The sequence below is a fragment of the Coregonus clupeaformis genome, chromosome 21 (genome assembly GCF_020615455.1).
Source record: "Coregonus clupeaformis isolate EN_2021a chromosome 21, ASM2061545v1, whole genome shotgun sequence".
In the NCBI taxonomy this organism is placed as follows: domain Eukaryota; kingdom Metazoa; phylum Chordata; class Actinopteri; order Salmoniformes; family Salmonidae; genus Coregonus; species Coregonus clupeaformis.
In genome coordinates this window covers 29,546,067-29,565,121 of record NC_059212.1, presented here as the reverse complement: position 1 = coordinate 29,565,121, position 19,055 = coordinate 29,546,067, and the positions used below count along the sequence as shown (strand labels likewise).

Genomic DNA, 19,055 nt, shown 5'->3' with positions numbered 1-19,055 from the left:
AAATTATACAACACAGACACCTGTAAAGTGTTGACATGCTGCATGCATCATTTAAAGGAATAGGAGCAAATTGATGAGTCTCCACTGACACCTATTGACTCTCACTAGTAACTTACCCTTGAAAATACAAGCAATGTCAAGGTTTCACCTTGTTGGGCAGAATGTTGAACACTAGATGGAACGATTGTGTCATTATTATACATAGAAAAACCTTGTCACTGGACTTCATAACTGTGGAGGACAGTCTACAGGAGGAGCACAGACAAAGAAGATCTGTCATATAACTGATCAGGAGGCAGAGAGAACATCTCAGTACTTGACGTTGGAGAGGGTGGAACAGTGGATAAGCCACCTGGCTCACTTGGGCCTGATCAACCCATCCTTCAGAAGGTGTAGTGGGCAGCACATGTAGGATAAGAAGGTACCTCACCTGAAGATCAGCCAGGATGGATTTACCACCAGAGGACCAAACCACTGAGCAGGTCCATGTTGAGAGCAGTGATGTCATATAATGTATGCATACTGTGAGTATATTATGTGTTTAAAAGACCTGATTGTAGCATAAAAGGAATATACATCAAATTGACAGAATATGTCAATGCTCCAATCAAATTAAGGACAGGTGAAACATTCCAGTCATAAGCTTTATTTACAGGAGACATTAACATCATCATTCATTAGTGATTTGATGTATAAAAAATAAGGGTTAGATACAAGTTCATAAAGAAACTGGATAAATCCCTGCTGATGTGGTCCCTGCTGAGGTTTTTGTACAGTGTGTAGGTTTCCTGTCACTGTGGGCCTCACAGCACAGTAGTACAGAGCAGAGTCTGTCACTTCAGCAGAGGAGGTCTCCAGATCTACAGTGTTTTTCTCTTCATTCAGTTTTGCAGATATTCAAGTGTTCAGAGGATCTGCTTTCTTTATAAACTCTGTACCTGAGATGTACATGAGGAACTCTGGCCTTTGTGCTGTGTCTTGATGATACCAATATAATTCATCTCCACCAGTAGCTGTTCTGGAGTAGTTGTAAGACAGGGTAACAGGGGTTCCCTCTAAACAATACTCTTCTTTCTTGAGTGGAGTGAGGTCCTCACAACTGATACCTGCATGGAGAATAGTTTTAATACACATACATTTAATTGTTCATGAAAATGTATTTGAAGTTGAATTTATTTCAAGTGAACAAATATGGCAACGCGTTGTATTGAATTGAATTGTATTGTATTGTATGTTGCCTACCAATAAATATGGTCAGGCACAACATTGATTACAGCAACACCATCTTAGATGAACAGAGACAAACTGAAAGTAAGATCTAAGCAGTCTCTGAAAGTTTCCTCCTGTTTTTATGTTTCTATTTGCTGTTCAACCCCTCCTCTACTATAAGTCCCTCCCCTTAACATACAGTAGGTATGTTACGTATGTATGTCATACAGGATGTCTGTTTCCTCCCATGGTTCTTGACAGGTTTCTGAGTTTCCTGTTACTGTGGTCTTCATGGCACAGTAGTAAAGTGCAGAGTCTGTCACTTCAGTAGAAGACAATGGAAATTGTCAGACGAGGATGTGGGGCAGTAGCTTTAAATATAGACCCTTCTGGTGTGATGTACAGGAGGAATTCTGGTTTGGATCTGGGATACTGGTGGTACCACTGTAGATTGTAGACAGTGCCATCATATTTGCAGGAGAGATGGACATTCCTTCCCTCCTGAACAAGCTCTTCTGTAGTCGCAGGGTTTTAATCACCTAAACTGTTTCCTGCAAAAAATTAAACCGTAGAAATTGTAGTTGTAACTGACATTTAAAAAATTTTCCGTAACTGTTAAAAATATGCAATTATACTAAACAAAAACATAAATGCATCATGGAACAATTTAAATGATTTTACTGTGTGCATTCAAATTGCCATTGATAAAATGCAATTGTGTCCTTTGCCCGTAGCTTATGCCTGCCCAAAGCATAATACCACCGCCACCAAGGGGTACTCTGTTCACAACGTTGACATCAGCAAACCGCTCGCCCACACAATGCCATACACGTGGTCTGCGGTTGTGAGGCCTGTTGGACGTACTGCCAAATTCTCTACAATTATGTTGGATGCGGCTTATGGTAGAGAAATTAACATTAGATTATCTGGCAACAGCTCTGGTGGACCTTCCTGCGGTCAGCATGCCAATTGCACGCTCCCTCAAAACTTGAGACATCTATGGCATTGTGTTGTGTGACAAAACTGCACATTTTAGAGTGGCCTTTTATTGTCCCCAGCACAAGGTGCACCTCTGTAATGATTATGCTGTTTAATCAGCTTGATATGCCACACCTGTCAGGTGGATGGATTATCTTGGCAAAGGAGAAATGCTCACTAACAGGGATGTAAACAAATATGTGCCAAAAATATGAGAGAAATACGCTTTTTGCGCATGTGGAAAATTCATGAGATTTTTAATTTCAGCTCATGAAACATGGGACCAACACTTTACATGTTACGTTTACATTTTGTTCAATGTAACATCTACGATAATTTTGTACTACGATACATTTTATGGATTAAAATATTGTCTTCATTCACTGTATGATTCAAATCACAGATGAGAGCAAGGATTTCAATCATATATGAACGAAAATAGAACAAATGAGAAGAGCAACATCTTGCTAGATCTTTGAGAAACAGACAGACAGACAGCACTGAGAGACCTGACTGACTAGCTATTTCCTGAACAATACCATCCCATAAGCTACATGTGGATCTTTGATTATACAGCGCCTCCTCAGGACACCAACTTGAAATGTTTTCTGTTATGGCTCTCTTTCTACAATGTATGTTGTCAGGTTTCTGTACAGTGTTTCTGGGTTTCCTGTCACTGTGGGCAGCAGGGCGCAGTAGTACAGAGCAGAGTCTGTTACTTCAGCAGAGGAGATCTCCAGATCCACACGTTTGGCCTTTTTGTGATGATTTAGAGTGAACCCTGGTGTATTATCCACATACTCCTTAACCAGTAACTGTGGTGTTGATTTGGGACATTGTCGATACCATTGAAGGTTGTCACCAGAGGTGTAGTTACAAGAGAGAGTAACTCTGTCCCCGTCCAAAGCCAGCACTTCATCAGAATAGGGTGTTATTACCTCTTCCGTATTTAAACCTGTAAAACAAAATACTGTGAACCCACATGGAAGATTGATATTGTTTCCTTGGATACTGCATTATTTTTTATTTTATTTTAATATATATAAAATAGACAATACAAAAACATCTTCATACAACAAATGCTGTCTCTTACCTTTAATTGTTGTGAACAGTAACATTGAAAAAAGTAACATAATGGTCTTTGTAAAAGAGACAAACTGACAGTAAAGGCAGCAAATCAGACTGGTCCCTGTTCTTTCCACATACTGTGTGTTTGAAGAGTCTTCTACTGTTGTTGCTGTTGCTTTGGTTGTTGCTGCTCCTCCTCCTCCTAAGATTGATTTCATTCATGTAGGTAGATTCATGTCTTACCACAAGGATTCATAATCTAATCCTTTGCTTTTGCTCCTCCTACTTACAATATTAAAACAATGACATTTTATATGTACATTTGAAAGCAGTTACTACAAATGATTTATGCACTACAGACTCTTGATGGCGTTTCTGTCAAACAGTAGACAGCAGTTGCTTGTAAAACCACAAACAGACAGGTCTGTATTCTGCTGAGTGCTGAGTCAGTGAGTTATGTGTCACTGTGGATGTCACAGTACAGTAGTACAGGAACGGGTTTTTGTAAGGTGTTTCTGGGTTCCCTGTCACTGTGGGCTCCACAGCACAATAGTACAGAGCAGAATCTGTCAGTTCAGCATAAGAGCTCCCCAGATCCACACAGGTCTTCTTATCATTTAGTTTGACTGACAGTCGAGGATCCAGACCTGGAGCCCGTGACGGAGACCCAACACCATGCAGGATAAGAAGGATATACTGAAGAGCTGATCCAGGGTCCTGATGATTACTTACATGCAAATACTAATCAAATCAAATCAAATTGTATTTGCCACATGCGCCGAATACAACAGGTGTAGACATTACAGTGAAATGCTTGCTTACAAGCCCTTAACCAACAATGCATTGTTTATATAAAAAAGTACAATAAAAAAAAGTGTTAAGTAAAAAAATAAAAGCAAATAACTAAAGTGCAGCAGTAAAATAAAATAACAGTAGGGAGGCTATATACAGGGTGTTACCGGTGCAGAGTCAATGTGGCTAGTCGAGGTAATGGAGGTAATATTTACATGTGGGTAGAGTTAAAGTGACTATGCATAAATAATAAACAGAGTAGTAGGGGGGGGGGCAGTGCAAATAGTCATCTCCCGAGTGGCGCAGTGATCTAAGGCACTGCATCGCAGTGCTAGCTGTGCCACTAGAGATCCTGGTTCGAATCCAGGCTCTGTCGTAGCCGGCCGCGACCGGGAGACCCATGGGGCGGCGCGCAATTGGCCCAGCGTCGTCCAGGGTAAGGGAGGGAATGGCCGGCAGGGATGTAGCTCAGTAGATAGAGCAAGGCGTTTGCAACGCCTGGGTTGTGGGTTCGTTTCCCACAGGGGGTATGAAAAAAATATATATATATATATATCTATGCACTAACTGTAAGTCGCTCTGGATAAGAGCGTCTGCTAAATGACTAAAATGTAAAATGTAAATGTAGTCCAGGTAGCCATGATTAGCTGTTCAGGAGTCTTATGGCTTGGGGGTAGAAGCTGTTGAGAAGCCTTTTGGACCTAGACTTGGCGCTCCGGTACTGCTTGCTGTGCGGTAGCAGAGAGAACAGTCTATGACTAGGGTGGCTGGAGTTTTTGACTATTTTTAGGGCCTTCCTCTGACACCGCCTGGTATAGAGGTCCTGGATGGCAGGAAGCTTGGCCCCAGTGATGTACTGGGCCGTACGCACTACCCTCTGTAGTGCCTTGCGGTCGGAGCCCGAGCAGTTGCCATACCAGGCGGTGATGCAACCAGTCAGGATGCTCTCGATGGTGCAGCTGTAGAACTTTTTGAGGATCTGAGGACCCATGCCAAATCTTTTCAGTCCCCTGAGGGGGAATAGGCTTTGTCGTGCCCTCTTCACGACTGTCTTGGTGTGTTTGGACCATGATAGTTTGTTGGTGATGTGGACACCAAGGAACTTGAAGATCTCAACCTGTTCCACTACAGCCCCGTCGATGAGAATGGGGGCGTTCTCAGTCAATTTTTTCCCCCTGTAGTCCACAATCATCTCCTTTGTCTTGATCACGTTGACGGAGAGGTTGTTATCCTGGCACCACACGGCCAGGTCTCTGACCTCCTTCGTATAGGCTGTCTCATCGTTGTCGGTGATCAGGCCTACCACTGTTGTGTCGTCGGCAAACTTAATGATGGTGTTGTAGTCGTGCCTGGCCATGCAGTCATGGGTGAACAGGGAGTACAGGAGGGGACTGAGCACCCACCCCTGAGGGGCCCCCGTGTTGAGGATCAGCGTGGCAGATGTGTTGTTACCTACCCTTACTACCTGGGGGCGGCCCGTCAGGAAGTCCAGGATCCAGTTGCAGAGGGAGGTGTTTAGTCCCAGGATCCTTAGCTTAGTGATGAGCTTTGAGGGTACTATGGTGTTGAACGCTGAGCTGTAGTCAATGAATAGCATTCTCATGTAGGTGTTCCTCTTGTCCAAGTGGGAAAGGGCAGTGTGGAGTGCAATAGAGATTGCATCATCTGTGGATCTGTTGGGGCGGTATGCAAATTGGAGTGGGTCTAGGGTTTCTGGGATTAAAGTGTTGATGTGAGCCATGACCAGCCTTTCAAAGCACTTCATGGCTACAGACGTGAGTGCTACGGGTCGGTAGTCATTTAGGCAGGTTATCTTAGTGTCCTTCGGCACAGGGACTATGGTGGTCTACTTGAAACATGTTGATATTACAGACTCAGTCAGGGACATGTTGAAAATGTCAGTGAAGACACTTGCCAGTTGGTCAGCACATGCTCGGAGTACACGTCCTGGTAATCCGTCTGGCCCTGCGGCCTTGTGAATGTTGACCTGCTTAAAAGTCTTACTCACACTAAAAGCAAAATAAATGTGGCGATTGACATTGTGGCTGAAACTGGAAGTTAAAATGATAACACACAGCCGAACAAGATCTGTGTATACTAAAAAAACATCCTCTTCCTTCTAGTTTTGAATGGACCATCTCTGCTCAAACCTTTGAAGCCCCACCCCAAAAGAGAGAGAGTTGTCAGATGAGCAGAAGTAACATTAGACTTCTTGCTGCTGCTTGATGCCACTGTCACATCCTCAAAATGCAGGGCTGCACTGAAATATGATTACCTTACATGCTGACCACACCGCTCGCGTCGCGTGCGCGAGTGTTGCAAAATAAATGTACACATATATGTTATCCAATCATTGCACCCAAACTGCTCACGTGCGTCAATGAGCATCTGCGTAGCCTAGCGCTAAAATAGAACTTGATTTCTATTTGTAAAGCTTGAAGTGCTGCAAGTCCCATCTCTCCTATCTCCTCATAGTTTTTAGGAGCATATACCCACGTGGGTGATTGAAAAGTGAACTGAGGTCCACACTCCAGTCCAGTTGGTGGTGGTAATGCACCTTGAAGATGGTTGCCAACCGCCATATAAAGTCCAAAGAGGAAGAAGAAACCTGAAGGAGGAGAGATTACTAGAAATGAACTCGGTTTACCCTTTTATCTGTGGATTAATTGTCAGAGTAGAGGACCTTGTGCATTTCAGGTAAAATAACAACCCAATGTTTATATCCCAGGACAAATTAGCTAGCAACAGCAAGCTAGGTAGCTAAATTGCCATAAATGTTTCATGCTTTTCGACCTGTCCCCAAATTAATACAGTTGGTTCAGAATTCGTTTTGATATTTCAACCTGCATGTCCTGATCGCGTCTGGTGTTGGTGGACAAAATCAACATGCGCTCGATGGCACGCGCGCCATCGGTATGGTCAGCATGTTAGTCTCCCTATATTGGATATTGTATAAAACTGTTATTTATCTCCATTTATTTTCTTGATTTTAGGTCCACAGAGTTGGCAGAAGGACCTGACCTGTCTACTGTGATGTCATAGGGGAAAACATTGCTTGAAGGGAAGATCTGTAAGATAATTCCTATATTCAACATGAGGCATTCATATTCACAGTTTATTTTGGTTTCATATTTCAATTCTAGAATCTAAAGTATAAATCAGCAAAATAATCAGATAGTATTATTGGGTTTCTTTCACTTTTCCATTCAAACTTTGAATCAACATATTTTTTTGTTGTTAACTGAAAATATTGAATTGTTCATTTTCAGTGCATGTGTGTTTGTCTATACAAGGTAATGATAAAATTCAAAATTAGCCTGATGTATTTTTTCACTTAGGGGGATGTCAGTTTTATTCAATTCAGGTTTTTGTACAGTGTTTCCTGTCGCTGTGGGCTCCAGTGCACAGTACTACAGAGCAGAGTCTGTCACTTCAGCAGAGTAGATCTCCAGATCCACACAGCTTCTCTCTTTATTCAGTTTAACAGACTGACGAGAGACTTCAGGTTTAGCTTTCACTACAGAGAGGTTTGAGGACACTCCAGTGTGGATGAGGAAGATGGGAGATGATCCAGGGTACTGTCGATACCACTGGAGATTACTAGCAGAGGAGTAGTTACAGGACAGCTTTATGACATCACCCTCCAACCCAAACACCTTATCTGTTGTTGGAGTAATGTCATTCCCATGACTGCCACCTGGGAAACATTTATGAAAACAGGAATTATTATCATGAAATTATCATAAAATTAAAATATTTATTCAATGTATAAAAAATTGACAAAATAACCTCCAGTATTTTATGGATATGTGATTGGATATGAAGAATAGCATCAAACTCACCCAAAAGTGCAAATATTGAAATGTATCCTAGTAACATGCTGGAAAATGTCATTTGACACAGTGAAAAGAGTGAACACAAGTCTAGTTAGGACACTGTCAGCTATAAAAGGCATTTCCTTTCCTCTGCCTGAATTATGTAACACCTCCCCTTGACTTAAAAAACGGCACTCAACACAACGTACTGTACACACCCACATGAACACACAGTGTTTTTGTAAGGGGGCTGGATATCCTGTTGTCACAGTTTGCCTCAGAGCACAGTAGTACACTGCAGAGTCAGACAGCTGCAACCTTTGGATCATCAAGGGAACTGATTGTGTCTTGGCATTTAGAATTGCATTGAATCTCTCCCTGAACCCTGCAGCCTTGTCTCCAGATCCAAAAGAATAACGGCTCAGCATATGTTTAGGGAAATCATTTGCTTCTTGTTTGTACCAATATAGATATGCATTATTAGCACAGGTGTTATATTGACAACTCAGTGTTACCAGTCCTCCTTCTGTAGCAATCAAACCTTCTGATTGCTGTTGGACATTGTCTCCTGTGCACTTTGGGGAAAAATAAAATAAAAAATAAAAAATGCAGATAAAATTAGTAAAAAATAAGATAAACAGATAGACCAATGAGAGAAAAGGTTCCTTCATACCGAAGTACAATACAGCAAGAACCAGCCAGATGATCAGACAGAGTACCATGGTTATGCAGAACACACAGAGAGTGACTGTGAGTTACAGTAAGAGGTAGAGATCCTCTCTCTCTCTTCCATGTCCATCTCAGCCTGTATATCACCATCAACTGACAGACATGAAGGAGGAGCCTGTTCAGAGAGAGGAAAGATTGTAAAGAAATGTATGGGTCAATATTACCTCTACAATTTTACATATTAGCACTATTTGCAGTACGTTAGACAAAGTGAAAAGCCAACATCTTGCTCACATGAAATGGAAAGTAGCCTTAGGGAATTGCTAATGACATAAATGTTCCATGAATTGAGTATGATAAACTTATTTAAAAGCATTTTTGTAAAGCTACAGATATTGTAATTTAAGTCTGTACAAACACTCATGTATCCTATAGTATCTAATTCAGGTCCACTACTGTATAATAAAGTATATTGAGCTTACATTTTCTGCTTTATCCTAACTTTTTATTTGTACTTTATGTTTCTATCGGCACATGTGAAACCTATAGTTTTTGTAAGGGGGCTATTATAGCCCGGCTATATATCCTGTTGTCACAGTGGGCCTCAGAGCACAGTAGTACACTGCAGAGTCATACAGCTGCACCCTCTGAATCGTCAAGGGGACTGATTTTGCTGTGACATTCAGATGGGCATGAAATCTCTCCTTTAACTCAGTAGTAGTTTCCCCAACTCCAATTGTATCCTTTCTCAGCATAAACATGGGCTTGCCATTTGCTTGTTGTTTGTACCAGAAGAGATATGGCAATCGATCAGTTTTATCAAATAGACAAGTAAGTGTTGTCTGTTGTCCTTCTACGACCATTAAATCTTCTGTTGGCTGTGTTACATTCTCTTCTGCTCTGCACCCTAAAAAGAAAGATAAATATATCTTCACAACATATAATAATAATGTATCTAAATAAAATGAACAAATGCACAGAAAGAGACAGATGAACAGAGTGATGTTATACCAAAGCAGCATGCAGCCAGAACATGCAGGATCAGCCAGTTTCTCATGACTAGTCAGTCAGTTTGAAGTGTAAAAGGTAAGGAGCAGAACAATGCTGATCTATCTATCACAGAGCTTTGACACCCTCTGTCCTACTGTTGATGCTTCATGTTGTTCTGTATTACATGCAGTAGTAGACCATGGGGAGGTGTCTGTCTGTATGGCATCCTCTGATTCAAGGTGTGTGTTCTTTGTTAGGCTGTCCCCTTCAGGTTGACTTTCATACTACACCACCAAGCAGTGTGAATTGTGCGTATGGCCAACTATAACTAATAATATTGTTACGCTGTCATATTCCCAAGTGCTTTTCCAACCACTATAAAAAAAATTGAAGACTACTGATTGAAGAGTGAAGAATACATCTTTCTCACAGTTCATTGAATATGAAGACAGAGAAACACTAGACCACCTGGTGATTGCACACAGCAAAGGTGTGACCATACATCTCTTATCTCAACCTCTGCCATTATGATATCACATTGTGGTTTGATGTTTAATTATGTTCCACATAGCAACATAGCATTTTTGGTGTAGATAATGAAGCTGATAGAAAACACATGCTTATTTTTCACATTTCAATGTCTTTACTTCATCAAAATATGTTTTACCACCAATACCATAATAATAATCTGAATAAAAGGATGCATGGAGTTCAAATGTTTAGGTATTGTTTACCTGTAGTCATAATCAGAATGATCAATACACTGATTGATTTGTCCATCTTCAGACTGATGTTTACATGCATTCACTCTCCTCTGAAATGTTCTTCTGTGTGTCACTGTGTGAGGTGTACAGCCATGCTAACGTCCCACCTACCTCAGAAGTAAGGCTTGTATTTCATCTACACTAGTGCCAAGGATACACTAGTTTTTGTAGGGGGGCTGTATATCCTGTTGTCACAGTGGGCCTCAGAGCACAGTAGTACACAGCAGAGTCAGACAGCTGTACCCTCTGGATCGTCAAGGGGACTGATTTGGTAATGGAACTGAGATGGGCATCAAATCTCTCCTTGAATTTATCAGCAATATCCCCTGGTCCAATGACATCCTTCCGCAAAACATATTCAGGGTAATCGTTTGTGGATTGAATGTACCAGAAAAGGGATGGAGCTGATAAATTGGTGTTATATTCACAGCTGAGAGACATGTCTTCTCCTTCATAAGCAGTCACTTCTCTCTTTGACTGAGTAACACTGTCTGCTCCTCTGCACTCTGGAAACAAAGAAGAATACTTCTGTTTAAAATGTCAGGATTCCAGTAACATCAGAGTATTGAGAAAAAGATCATGAGAGCCGTATCCTACCAAAGAGAAGTGCAGCAAGAACAACAGAGGTCCACAGCCAATGTCCCATACTTATCATAGGATACAAAGACCAAGACAAACTGATGTTACAATATTGAAACTGGTGTGCTCTCTTGATTCCTGTCTTTGTGGCAACACAGGCCTAGACCATGCAGCACAGCACAGAAGGGATGTTCAAATAGACAAATCATTCCAGAGTAGAAAGCAACACTCACTTGGTAATGTGGCCCCCTTGTGGTTGATGCTGGCTTTCCATAACTCTGTACACAATACTGAAATATAACTTTTTTCTCCTGACTTAATCTAGTTAGACACTACTAGATGTATATGTTCGAATCCATGAGATATTTTAATGGCATTTTATTGTCTCTTACATCTACAATTAGAGCTGAATTGGAAGAGGGAGCTTTATTGGCATCAACAATGACTTACTGTATAATCATCATCATCATCATCACTATGATTATCATCATCTGCTACCACTAGTCTTGGTATCAGGGAGGTAGTGAGAAGGTTACTGTGTCAATTTCAAAGTGGTGTTGTATACTGTACAGACAGGTGTATTGTCATTGTGTAGCTCAGTATGTTTTTGTAAGGGGGCTGTATATCCTGTTGTCACAGTGGGCCTCAGAGCACAGTAGTACACAGCAGAGTCAGACAGCTGCAACCTCTGGATCGTCAAGGGGACTGATTTGGAGTCTGCATCGAGATGGGCATCAAATCTCTCCTTGAACTCAGTGGCATTTGTACTTTGAAAAGAAAAACGTCCCAGCATGAACTTTGGGAAGCTATTTACTTCATGCTTGTACCAGAACAGGTAGAGATCATTAGTATTAACTGCATCAAATTGACAGCCTAGTGTGACCTGTTCTCCCTCAGTAGCGATCACATCTCCTGGTGGCTGAATGACTGAGTCTTCTCCTCTGCACTCTGGAAAATAATGAGAAAAGCAACATGATATACATTTTAATTAATTCATTTAGCAGACTTATCCAGAGTGACTTACAGTAGTGAGTGCATACATTTTTATACTTTTTCATATTGGTCCCCTGTGGGAATCTAACCCACAAACCTGGTGTTGCAATCACCGTCCTCTATAACTAAGCCACACGGGACCACACATGATAGAGGATAGATAGACATATTAAATGAATACTGGTAGTGTTATACTGAAAAATATGTTAGAAAAAAGAAAGGGATGGGAGCAAAGGCAGTAAATTAATTATGAAAATAATATTATCATACCATAACAACATGCAGCAAGAATCAGTAAATTCCTCAGCCAGGGTTCCATGCCTACAGTGAGATGGGTGGGAGAAGAGTAAAACACACTGATGTATGCTACATGTGACATAAGACTATGAAATCATTGTCTCCTCCTCTTTCAGTGTATCATCAAACATTGAGAAGCTTGTGACATTGTCTGAACAACACTCTACCCTGAGTTTTTGTGCAGTGACTGAATCTCCTGTTGTCACAGTGGGCTTCAGAGCACAGTAGTACACAGCAGAGTCAGACAGCTGCAACCTCTGGATCGTCAAGGAGATAGAGCTAAATGTGAAATGTATAATGTACACTATTACACATGGGTTGTTGTCTCTCGAATTGGTCCATAAAATAAACCTCTCACTCCTGCCTGGAGATAATCAAGTAGAAAACTGACTGCCTCATAATCCTCCTTCTCCTAACATGTTTAATTATTTGTGCCAACTGAAGCAAGGGTTAGGGTTAATTCTAGGGTCATGGTCAATTCAGTAGATGGACAAGAAGCTAGTGTTAGAATTGGGCTAGAGCCGACCTTAACCTTGACCAGCCCTTGGCACTGTTTTTGTACTATTATAGTTATTAAATGCACTCTTACAGCTAATTACATTTCAAGTGTTGATTTCATTGAAGTGTGTTGTATGTGTCTGATGTACTGCTTCAGCCTTTAAAGTAAATGCCTCAAGGGAATATATTAAATTGTTTTGTAAGCCTTATATTATATATTGTTGTACATAATTTAGTAATGAATATAGTTGACCCTGTCTGCATGCACTTTGGAAAACCACAGACTGTTCATATAAAATAAATGCAAATTGTTAATACAAGAAGCACAAACAGAATATGCAATTGTGACAAGAAAGGGTTAAAACCTAATGAATGTATATTCTGTTTGGTGGGGGAAATTCTACAACACAGACACCTGTAAATTGTTTGCATGGCGCATGCGTAATTTTAAGGAATAGGAGCAAATTGATGAGAGTCCACTGACACCTATTGACTCTCACTAGTAAATTACCCTTGAAAATACAAGCAATGTCAAGGTTTCACCTTGTTGGGCAGAATGTTGAACACTAGATGGAACTATTGTATCATTATTATACTTAGAAAAACCTTGTCACTGGACTTCATAACTGTGGAGGGAAGTCTATAGGAGGAGCACCGACAAAGAAGATCTGTCATATAACTGATCAGGAGTCAGAGAGAACATCTCAGTACTTGACGTTGGAGAGGGTGGAACAGTGGATAAGCCACCTGGCTCACTTGGGCCTGATCAACCCGTCCTTCAGAAGGTGTAGTGGGCAGCACATGTAGGATAAGAAGGTACCTCACCTGAAGATCAGCCAGGAGCTGCAGAAACGTCTGTTTGTGGGTAAATAGAAAGAAAACCCTTTATACTCTACCTACACATTGCTGACCGCATTTAAATGTTGAGGAAGTTCTGAGAATAAAGCCACTAAATCCTCACATGAATAATGAACTATTATTCTATCGTGAACCATGGGATGGATGTAACTCTCACCCTCGCCGAGTTACAACAGGTTCTGGGATGGAGAGAGCAGGAGGCCAAGAAGACGGAGAGTCGACGGGACGGGAAGAGCAACATGAGGAAGAGAGCTGAGAGACGTCGCAGCCAGCAGAGGAAGGAGGAGTTAAGAGTTACATCCATACCATGGTTCACGACAATACATGTGCAGACTTTAATTACTTTTCATATCTAGTGACCCAGACCAAAACAGTGTAAGAGCCTTTTTATGTTAGCCTGGCCCATAACAGATAGTTAGGTAGCTTAAGCTATGTTTGTGCTCCTCTAAAGAGTGCAGTACATGGATTTACAACCAGAGGACCAGACCACTGAGCAGGTCCATGTTTAGAGCAATAATTAAGTGATAATTCCCGAGAGTGTTCGTCTCGCGCCAATCTATCCTCCAAACAACAACTTCCAGGGCATTGTCACTTTTATACAATGGGTTACCAACATATTCAAATAATGATTGACATATTTTCACTACAAATGTTATTTTGATGAATTCATTCATACTATTTCATCCTTCCACGAGATATAGACCCTTGAATGAGTAGGTGTGTCAAAACTTTTGACTGGTACTGTATGTCGTAAAGGATGTACAGTGTGTCAGAGTTTCCTGTCACTGTGGTCTTCATGGCACGGTAGTAAAGATTAGAGTCTGTCACTTCAGCAGAACAAATCTTCAGATCCACACATTTGTCCACTTTGTCAATGGAAACTGTCAGACGAGGATGTGGGGGAGTAGCTTTAAATATAGTCCCCTCTGGTGTAATGTACAAGATGAATTTTGGTTTGGATCTGGGATGTTGGCGGTACCACTGTAGATTGTAGACAATGACATCATATTTGCAGGAGAGATGGACATTCCTTCCCTCTTGAACAAGCTCTTCTGTAGTCGCACGGTTTATTGAATCACCAAAACGGTTTCCTGCAAAAATATGTGGTCAAATAACTTCTGTAACTGTAAAACTGTGCAGTTGTAACTGATATTTACAAATTATTAATGTGCAATTACCATGTTTCTGTGCTGTTCATTTACTGTAAGTTTAAACTAAACAATTTCAATCCATACAATAACTCACCTAAAAAAGCTGAAAAGAGAACAAATGAGAAGAGCAACATCTTGCTAGACCTTTGAGAAACAGACAGTCACACATACAGACAGACAGACAGACAGACAGCACTGGGAGACCTGACTGACTAGCTACTTCCTGAACAATAATATCCCATAAGCTACATGTGGATCTTTGATTATCCAGCTCTTCCTCTTGACACCAACGTGAAATGTTTTCTGTTATGGCTTTCTTCCTACAGTATACTGTATTTTGTCAGGTTTTTGTACAGTATTTCTGGGTTTCCTGTCATTGTGGGCTTCAGAGCACAGTAATACAGAGCAGAGTCTGTCACTTTAGCAGAGGAGATCTCTAGATCTGCCTGAGTTTTCCAATAATTCAGTTTTACAGTGAGGCGAGGGTGCAGAAAGTAAAATAATTGTGTGGATAAATGCCATACTGTATCTGAGGTTAGATGCAAGGGTGAAGTCCAACACAGTTTTTTAAAGGAAAATGTATTCTCTTGAGTAAGCCCCACCCCTGCCATAAAATATGAATAACAGGAGTTTGCCATGAGCTGTCAGGTTTTTGTACAGTGTTTCTGGGTTTCCTGTCACTGTGGGCTGCAAGGCGCAGTAGTACAGAGCGGAGTCTGTCACTTCAGAAGAGGAGATCTCCAGATCCACACGTTTGGCTTTTTTGTCATGATTTAGAGTGAACCTTGGAGTTGTTGCAGGCATATGTTCCATAACCAGCAACTGTGGTGCTGATTTTGGATATTGTCGATACCATAGAAGAGTGGTAGCAGAAGAGGTGTAGTTACAAGAGAGAGTAACTCTGTCCCTTTCTGAAGCCACTTCTACATCAGTGTAGGGTGTTAATACCTGTTCAGAACTGAGACCTGTAAAACATAATATTATATATTATATATAATACTTTATACCCACATGGAAGATTGAATTAATTTCAAATGCAGTTTAAAAATAAAATGGACAAAAAAACAAAACAAAATGCATCCTCATGTTGTGCATCACCTTTATAATCTTTCATTTGAAAAATAAATACACATAAAAATAATCACATTCAGTTTCAATGAAAATATTATTACTTACCTATCAAGTCAAATATGAGTAAAAGTGAACAGAACAACATTGTAGATGGCAGGATGTGTAGAATAAGCACCAGCTGCTGATGAACAGCACAACATCAACTGGCTATGATCTTCATGGTAGCATCATGTCTTACTTTGAGGATTCTTAATCTGATCCTGAGTTTTATACTCTAGCTCCTCCTACTGACGATGTTGAAACACATGTATTTTATACGTACATTTAATATAGTTTACAAATTATTTATGCACTGAATTATCCACTTGATGGCGATGTGGTCAAACAAAATACATCAGATGCATGTAAATCTCTAACTAACTGACAGGAGACAGGTCTGTATTCTACTGAGTGCTGAGTCAGTGAGTTATGTGTCACTGTGGACATCACAACACAGCAGTACAGAGCAGAGTCTCTCAATTCAGCAGAGGAGATCTCCAGATCCACACGGGTCTTCTCTTTGTGGGGCGGCAGGTAGCTTAGTGGTTAAGAGCGTTGTGGCAGTAATCGAAAGGTCACTGGTTCTAATTCCCAAGCCGACTAGGTGAAAAATATGTCGATGTGCCCTTGAGCAAGGCACTTAACCCTAATTGCTCCTGTAAGTCGCTCTGGATAAGAGCGTCTGCTAAATGACGTAAATGTAAAGGTGAGAGTATGGAGGTTTAGCTCTCACTACAGTCCTAGAGGCATGGTGGATGAAGAGGAGGAATTGGGGAGCTGATCCTGGATACTGTTTATACCACAGTACACTGTATGTTGAGGAGTAGTTGCAGGAAAGCTGAACATTACTACCCTCCTCTCCATACACTTCATGTTGGTTTGGCTGGATGGTCTGCTGAAAACTGCCCCCTGCAAATGCGAAGAGATGGTAGATAAATGAAAAGATAGATGTATTTGATATTCCTATTTACTCTAAAATCCAATAGCACGGATAAAATATCAATTAGCCAAAAGAATGACAGGAATACAGTAATTTATTAACCTGTCAGTGTAGTAAGTAAAATAACTCAGTAGAGAACAATTATATTGTAGCTTAGGTTATATGCTGGGGTGAAGTCCAAAACAGCTTTTTAAAGGATAATTAATTTTCTTGAACCTACAGTAGGAAGCCCCACCTCTGCCCTAAAAGATTAATAACAAGAGTGTATCATGAGCTTTGAGGTATTTATACAGTGTTTCTGGGTTTCCTGTCACTGTGGGCAGCAGAGCGCAGTAGTACAGAGAAGAGTCTGTCACTTCAGAAGAGGAGATCTCCAGATCCACACGGGTTCTCTCCTTATTCAGTTTAACAGACAGTCATGGGTATGGAGGAATAGCGCTCAGTACAGAGGGATTTTTTTGGACACTCCAGTGAGGAGGAAGAAGATGGGAGATGATCCAGGGTACTGTCGATACCACTGGAGATTACTAGCAGAGGAGTAGTTACAGGACAGCTTTATGACATCACCCTCCAACCCAAACACCTTATCTGTTGTTGGAGTAATGTCATTCCCATGACTGCCAGGTGGCATTTATGAAAACAGGAATTATTATCAGGAAATTATTATAAAATTAAACTAATTATTCAGTCAAGAGTTTTAGAAATGTAATTTCTTCACAGTAAATTACTCCAGGCTCCAGTAATTACATTGGATATTGTCACGGTCGTCTGACGAATAAGTAGACCAAAGCGCAGCGCGTTGAACGAACATGACTTTATTTAGATAAAGTGCACGAACCAAAACAATAAACACTGACGAAACGTGAAGTCCAACAGTACAAAGACTGAAAACGGAACAAAAACCCACAAAACCCAGGTGAAACCACACAGTTTAAATATGGCTCCCAATCAGAGATAACGAGCCGACACCTGACACTCGTTACCTCCGATTGGGAGTCATATGACTAATCAAGAACAATCCCAAACATAGAAATGAACAACTAGATCCAACATAGAAATACACCCTAAATGAAAATAACAACCCTGGCTCAATAATCAGAGTCCCTGGAGCCAGAGTGTCACAGTACCCCCCCCTAAAGGTGCGAACTCCGGGCGCACCAGCATACAGTCTAGGGGAGGGTCTGGGTGGGCGTCTGTCCATGGTGGAGGCTCTGGCCCAGGTCGTGGTCCCCACCCCACCTTAGTCACTATCCGCTTCCGTAGCCCCCTCCACATGACCACCCCCCAACTAAACCCCACTGGATTAAGGGGCGGCACCGGACTAAGGGGCAGCACCGGACTAAGGGGCAGCACTGGACTAAGGGGCAGCACCGGACTAAGGGGCAGCACCGGACTAAGGGGCAGCACCGGACTAAGGGGCAGCACTGGACTAAGGGGCAGCACCGGACTAAATGGCGGATCCTGGCTGGCTGGCTCTGGCGGATCCTGGCTGGACGGCTCTGGCGGATCCTGACTGGCGGAAGGCTCTGGCTGATCCTGGCTGGCAGAAGGCTCTGGCTGATCCTGTCTGGCAGAAGGCTCTGGCTGATCCTGTCTGGCAGAAGGCTCTGGCTGATCCTGTCTGGCGGAAGGCTCTGGCTGATCCTGTCTGGCAGAAAGCTCTGGCTGATCCTGTCTGGCAGAAGGCTCTGGCTGATCCTGTCTGGCAGAAGGCTCTGGCTGATCCTGTCTGGCGGAAGGCTCTGGCTGATCCTGTCTGGCGGAAGGCTCTGGATGCTCCTGTCTGGCGGAAGGCTCTGAAGGCTCATGGCAGACGGGTAGTTCAGACGGCGTTGGGCAGACGGACAGTTCAGACCCCGTTGGGCAGACGGCAGACTCTGGCCGTCTGAGGCGCATCGTAGGCCTGGTGCGTGGTGCCGGAACTGGAGGTACCGGGCTGAGGACACGCATCTCAGGGCTAGTGCGGGGAGAAGCAACAGGGCATGCTGGACCCTGGGGACGCACATAAGGCCTAGTGCGGAGAGCAGCAACAGGGCATGCTGGACCCTGGGGACGCACATAAGGCCTAGTGCGGAGAGCAGCAACAGGGCATGCTTGGCCCTGGGGACGCACCGTAGGCCTGATGCGTGGTGCCGGAACTGGAGGTACCGGGCTGAGGACACGCATCTCAGGGCTAGTGCGTGGAGCAGGAACAGGCCGGGCTGGGCTGGCGACGCGCACCGTATCCCTGGTGCGGGTAGCCGGAACAGGCCGGGCCGGGCTGGCGAAGCGCACCGTATCCCTGGTGCGTGGAGCAGGAACAGGCCGGGCTGGGCTGGCGACGCGCACCGTATCCCTGGTGCGA

General features: G+C 42.4%; 2 gene segments (V, D, J or C); both read right to left on the bottom strand.

Annotated features, from left to right (window-relative positions):
* Positions 1-215: 215 nt before the first annotated feature.
* Positions 216-10,265, bottom strand: LOC121534816. The segment is given in 4 exon segments: positions 216-245; positions 3,787-3,902; positions 7,541-7,744; positions 10,256-10,265. Coding segments are annotated over 4 exon segments (360 nt in total).
* A 4,490-nt stretch (positions 10,266-14,755) lies between these two features.
* On the bottom strand, positions 14,756-15,877 carry LOC121534815. The segment is given in 3 exon segments: positions 14,756-14,764; positions 15,343-15,626; positions 15,838-15,877. Coding segments are annotated over 3 exon segments (333 nt in total).
* Between the last annotated feature and the right edge of the window lie 3,178 nt (positions 15,878-19,055).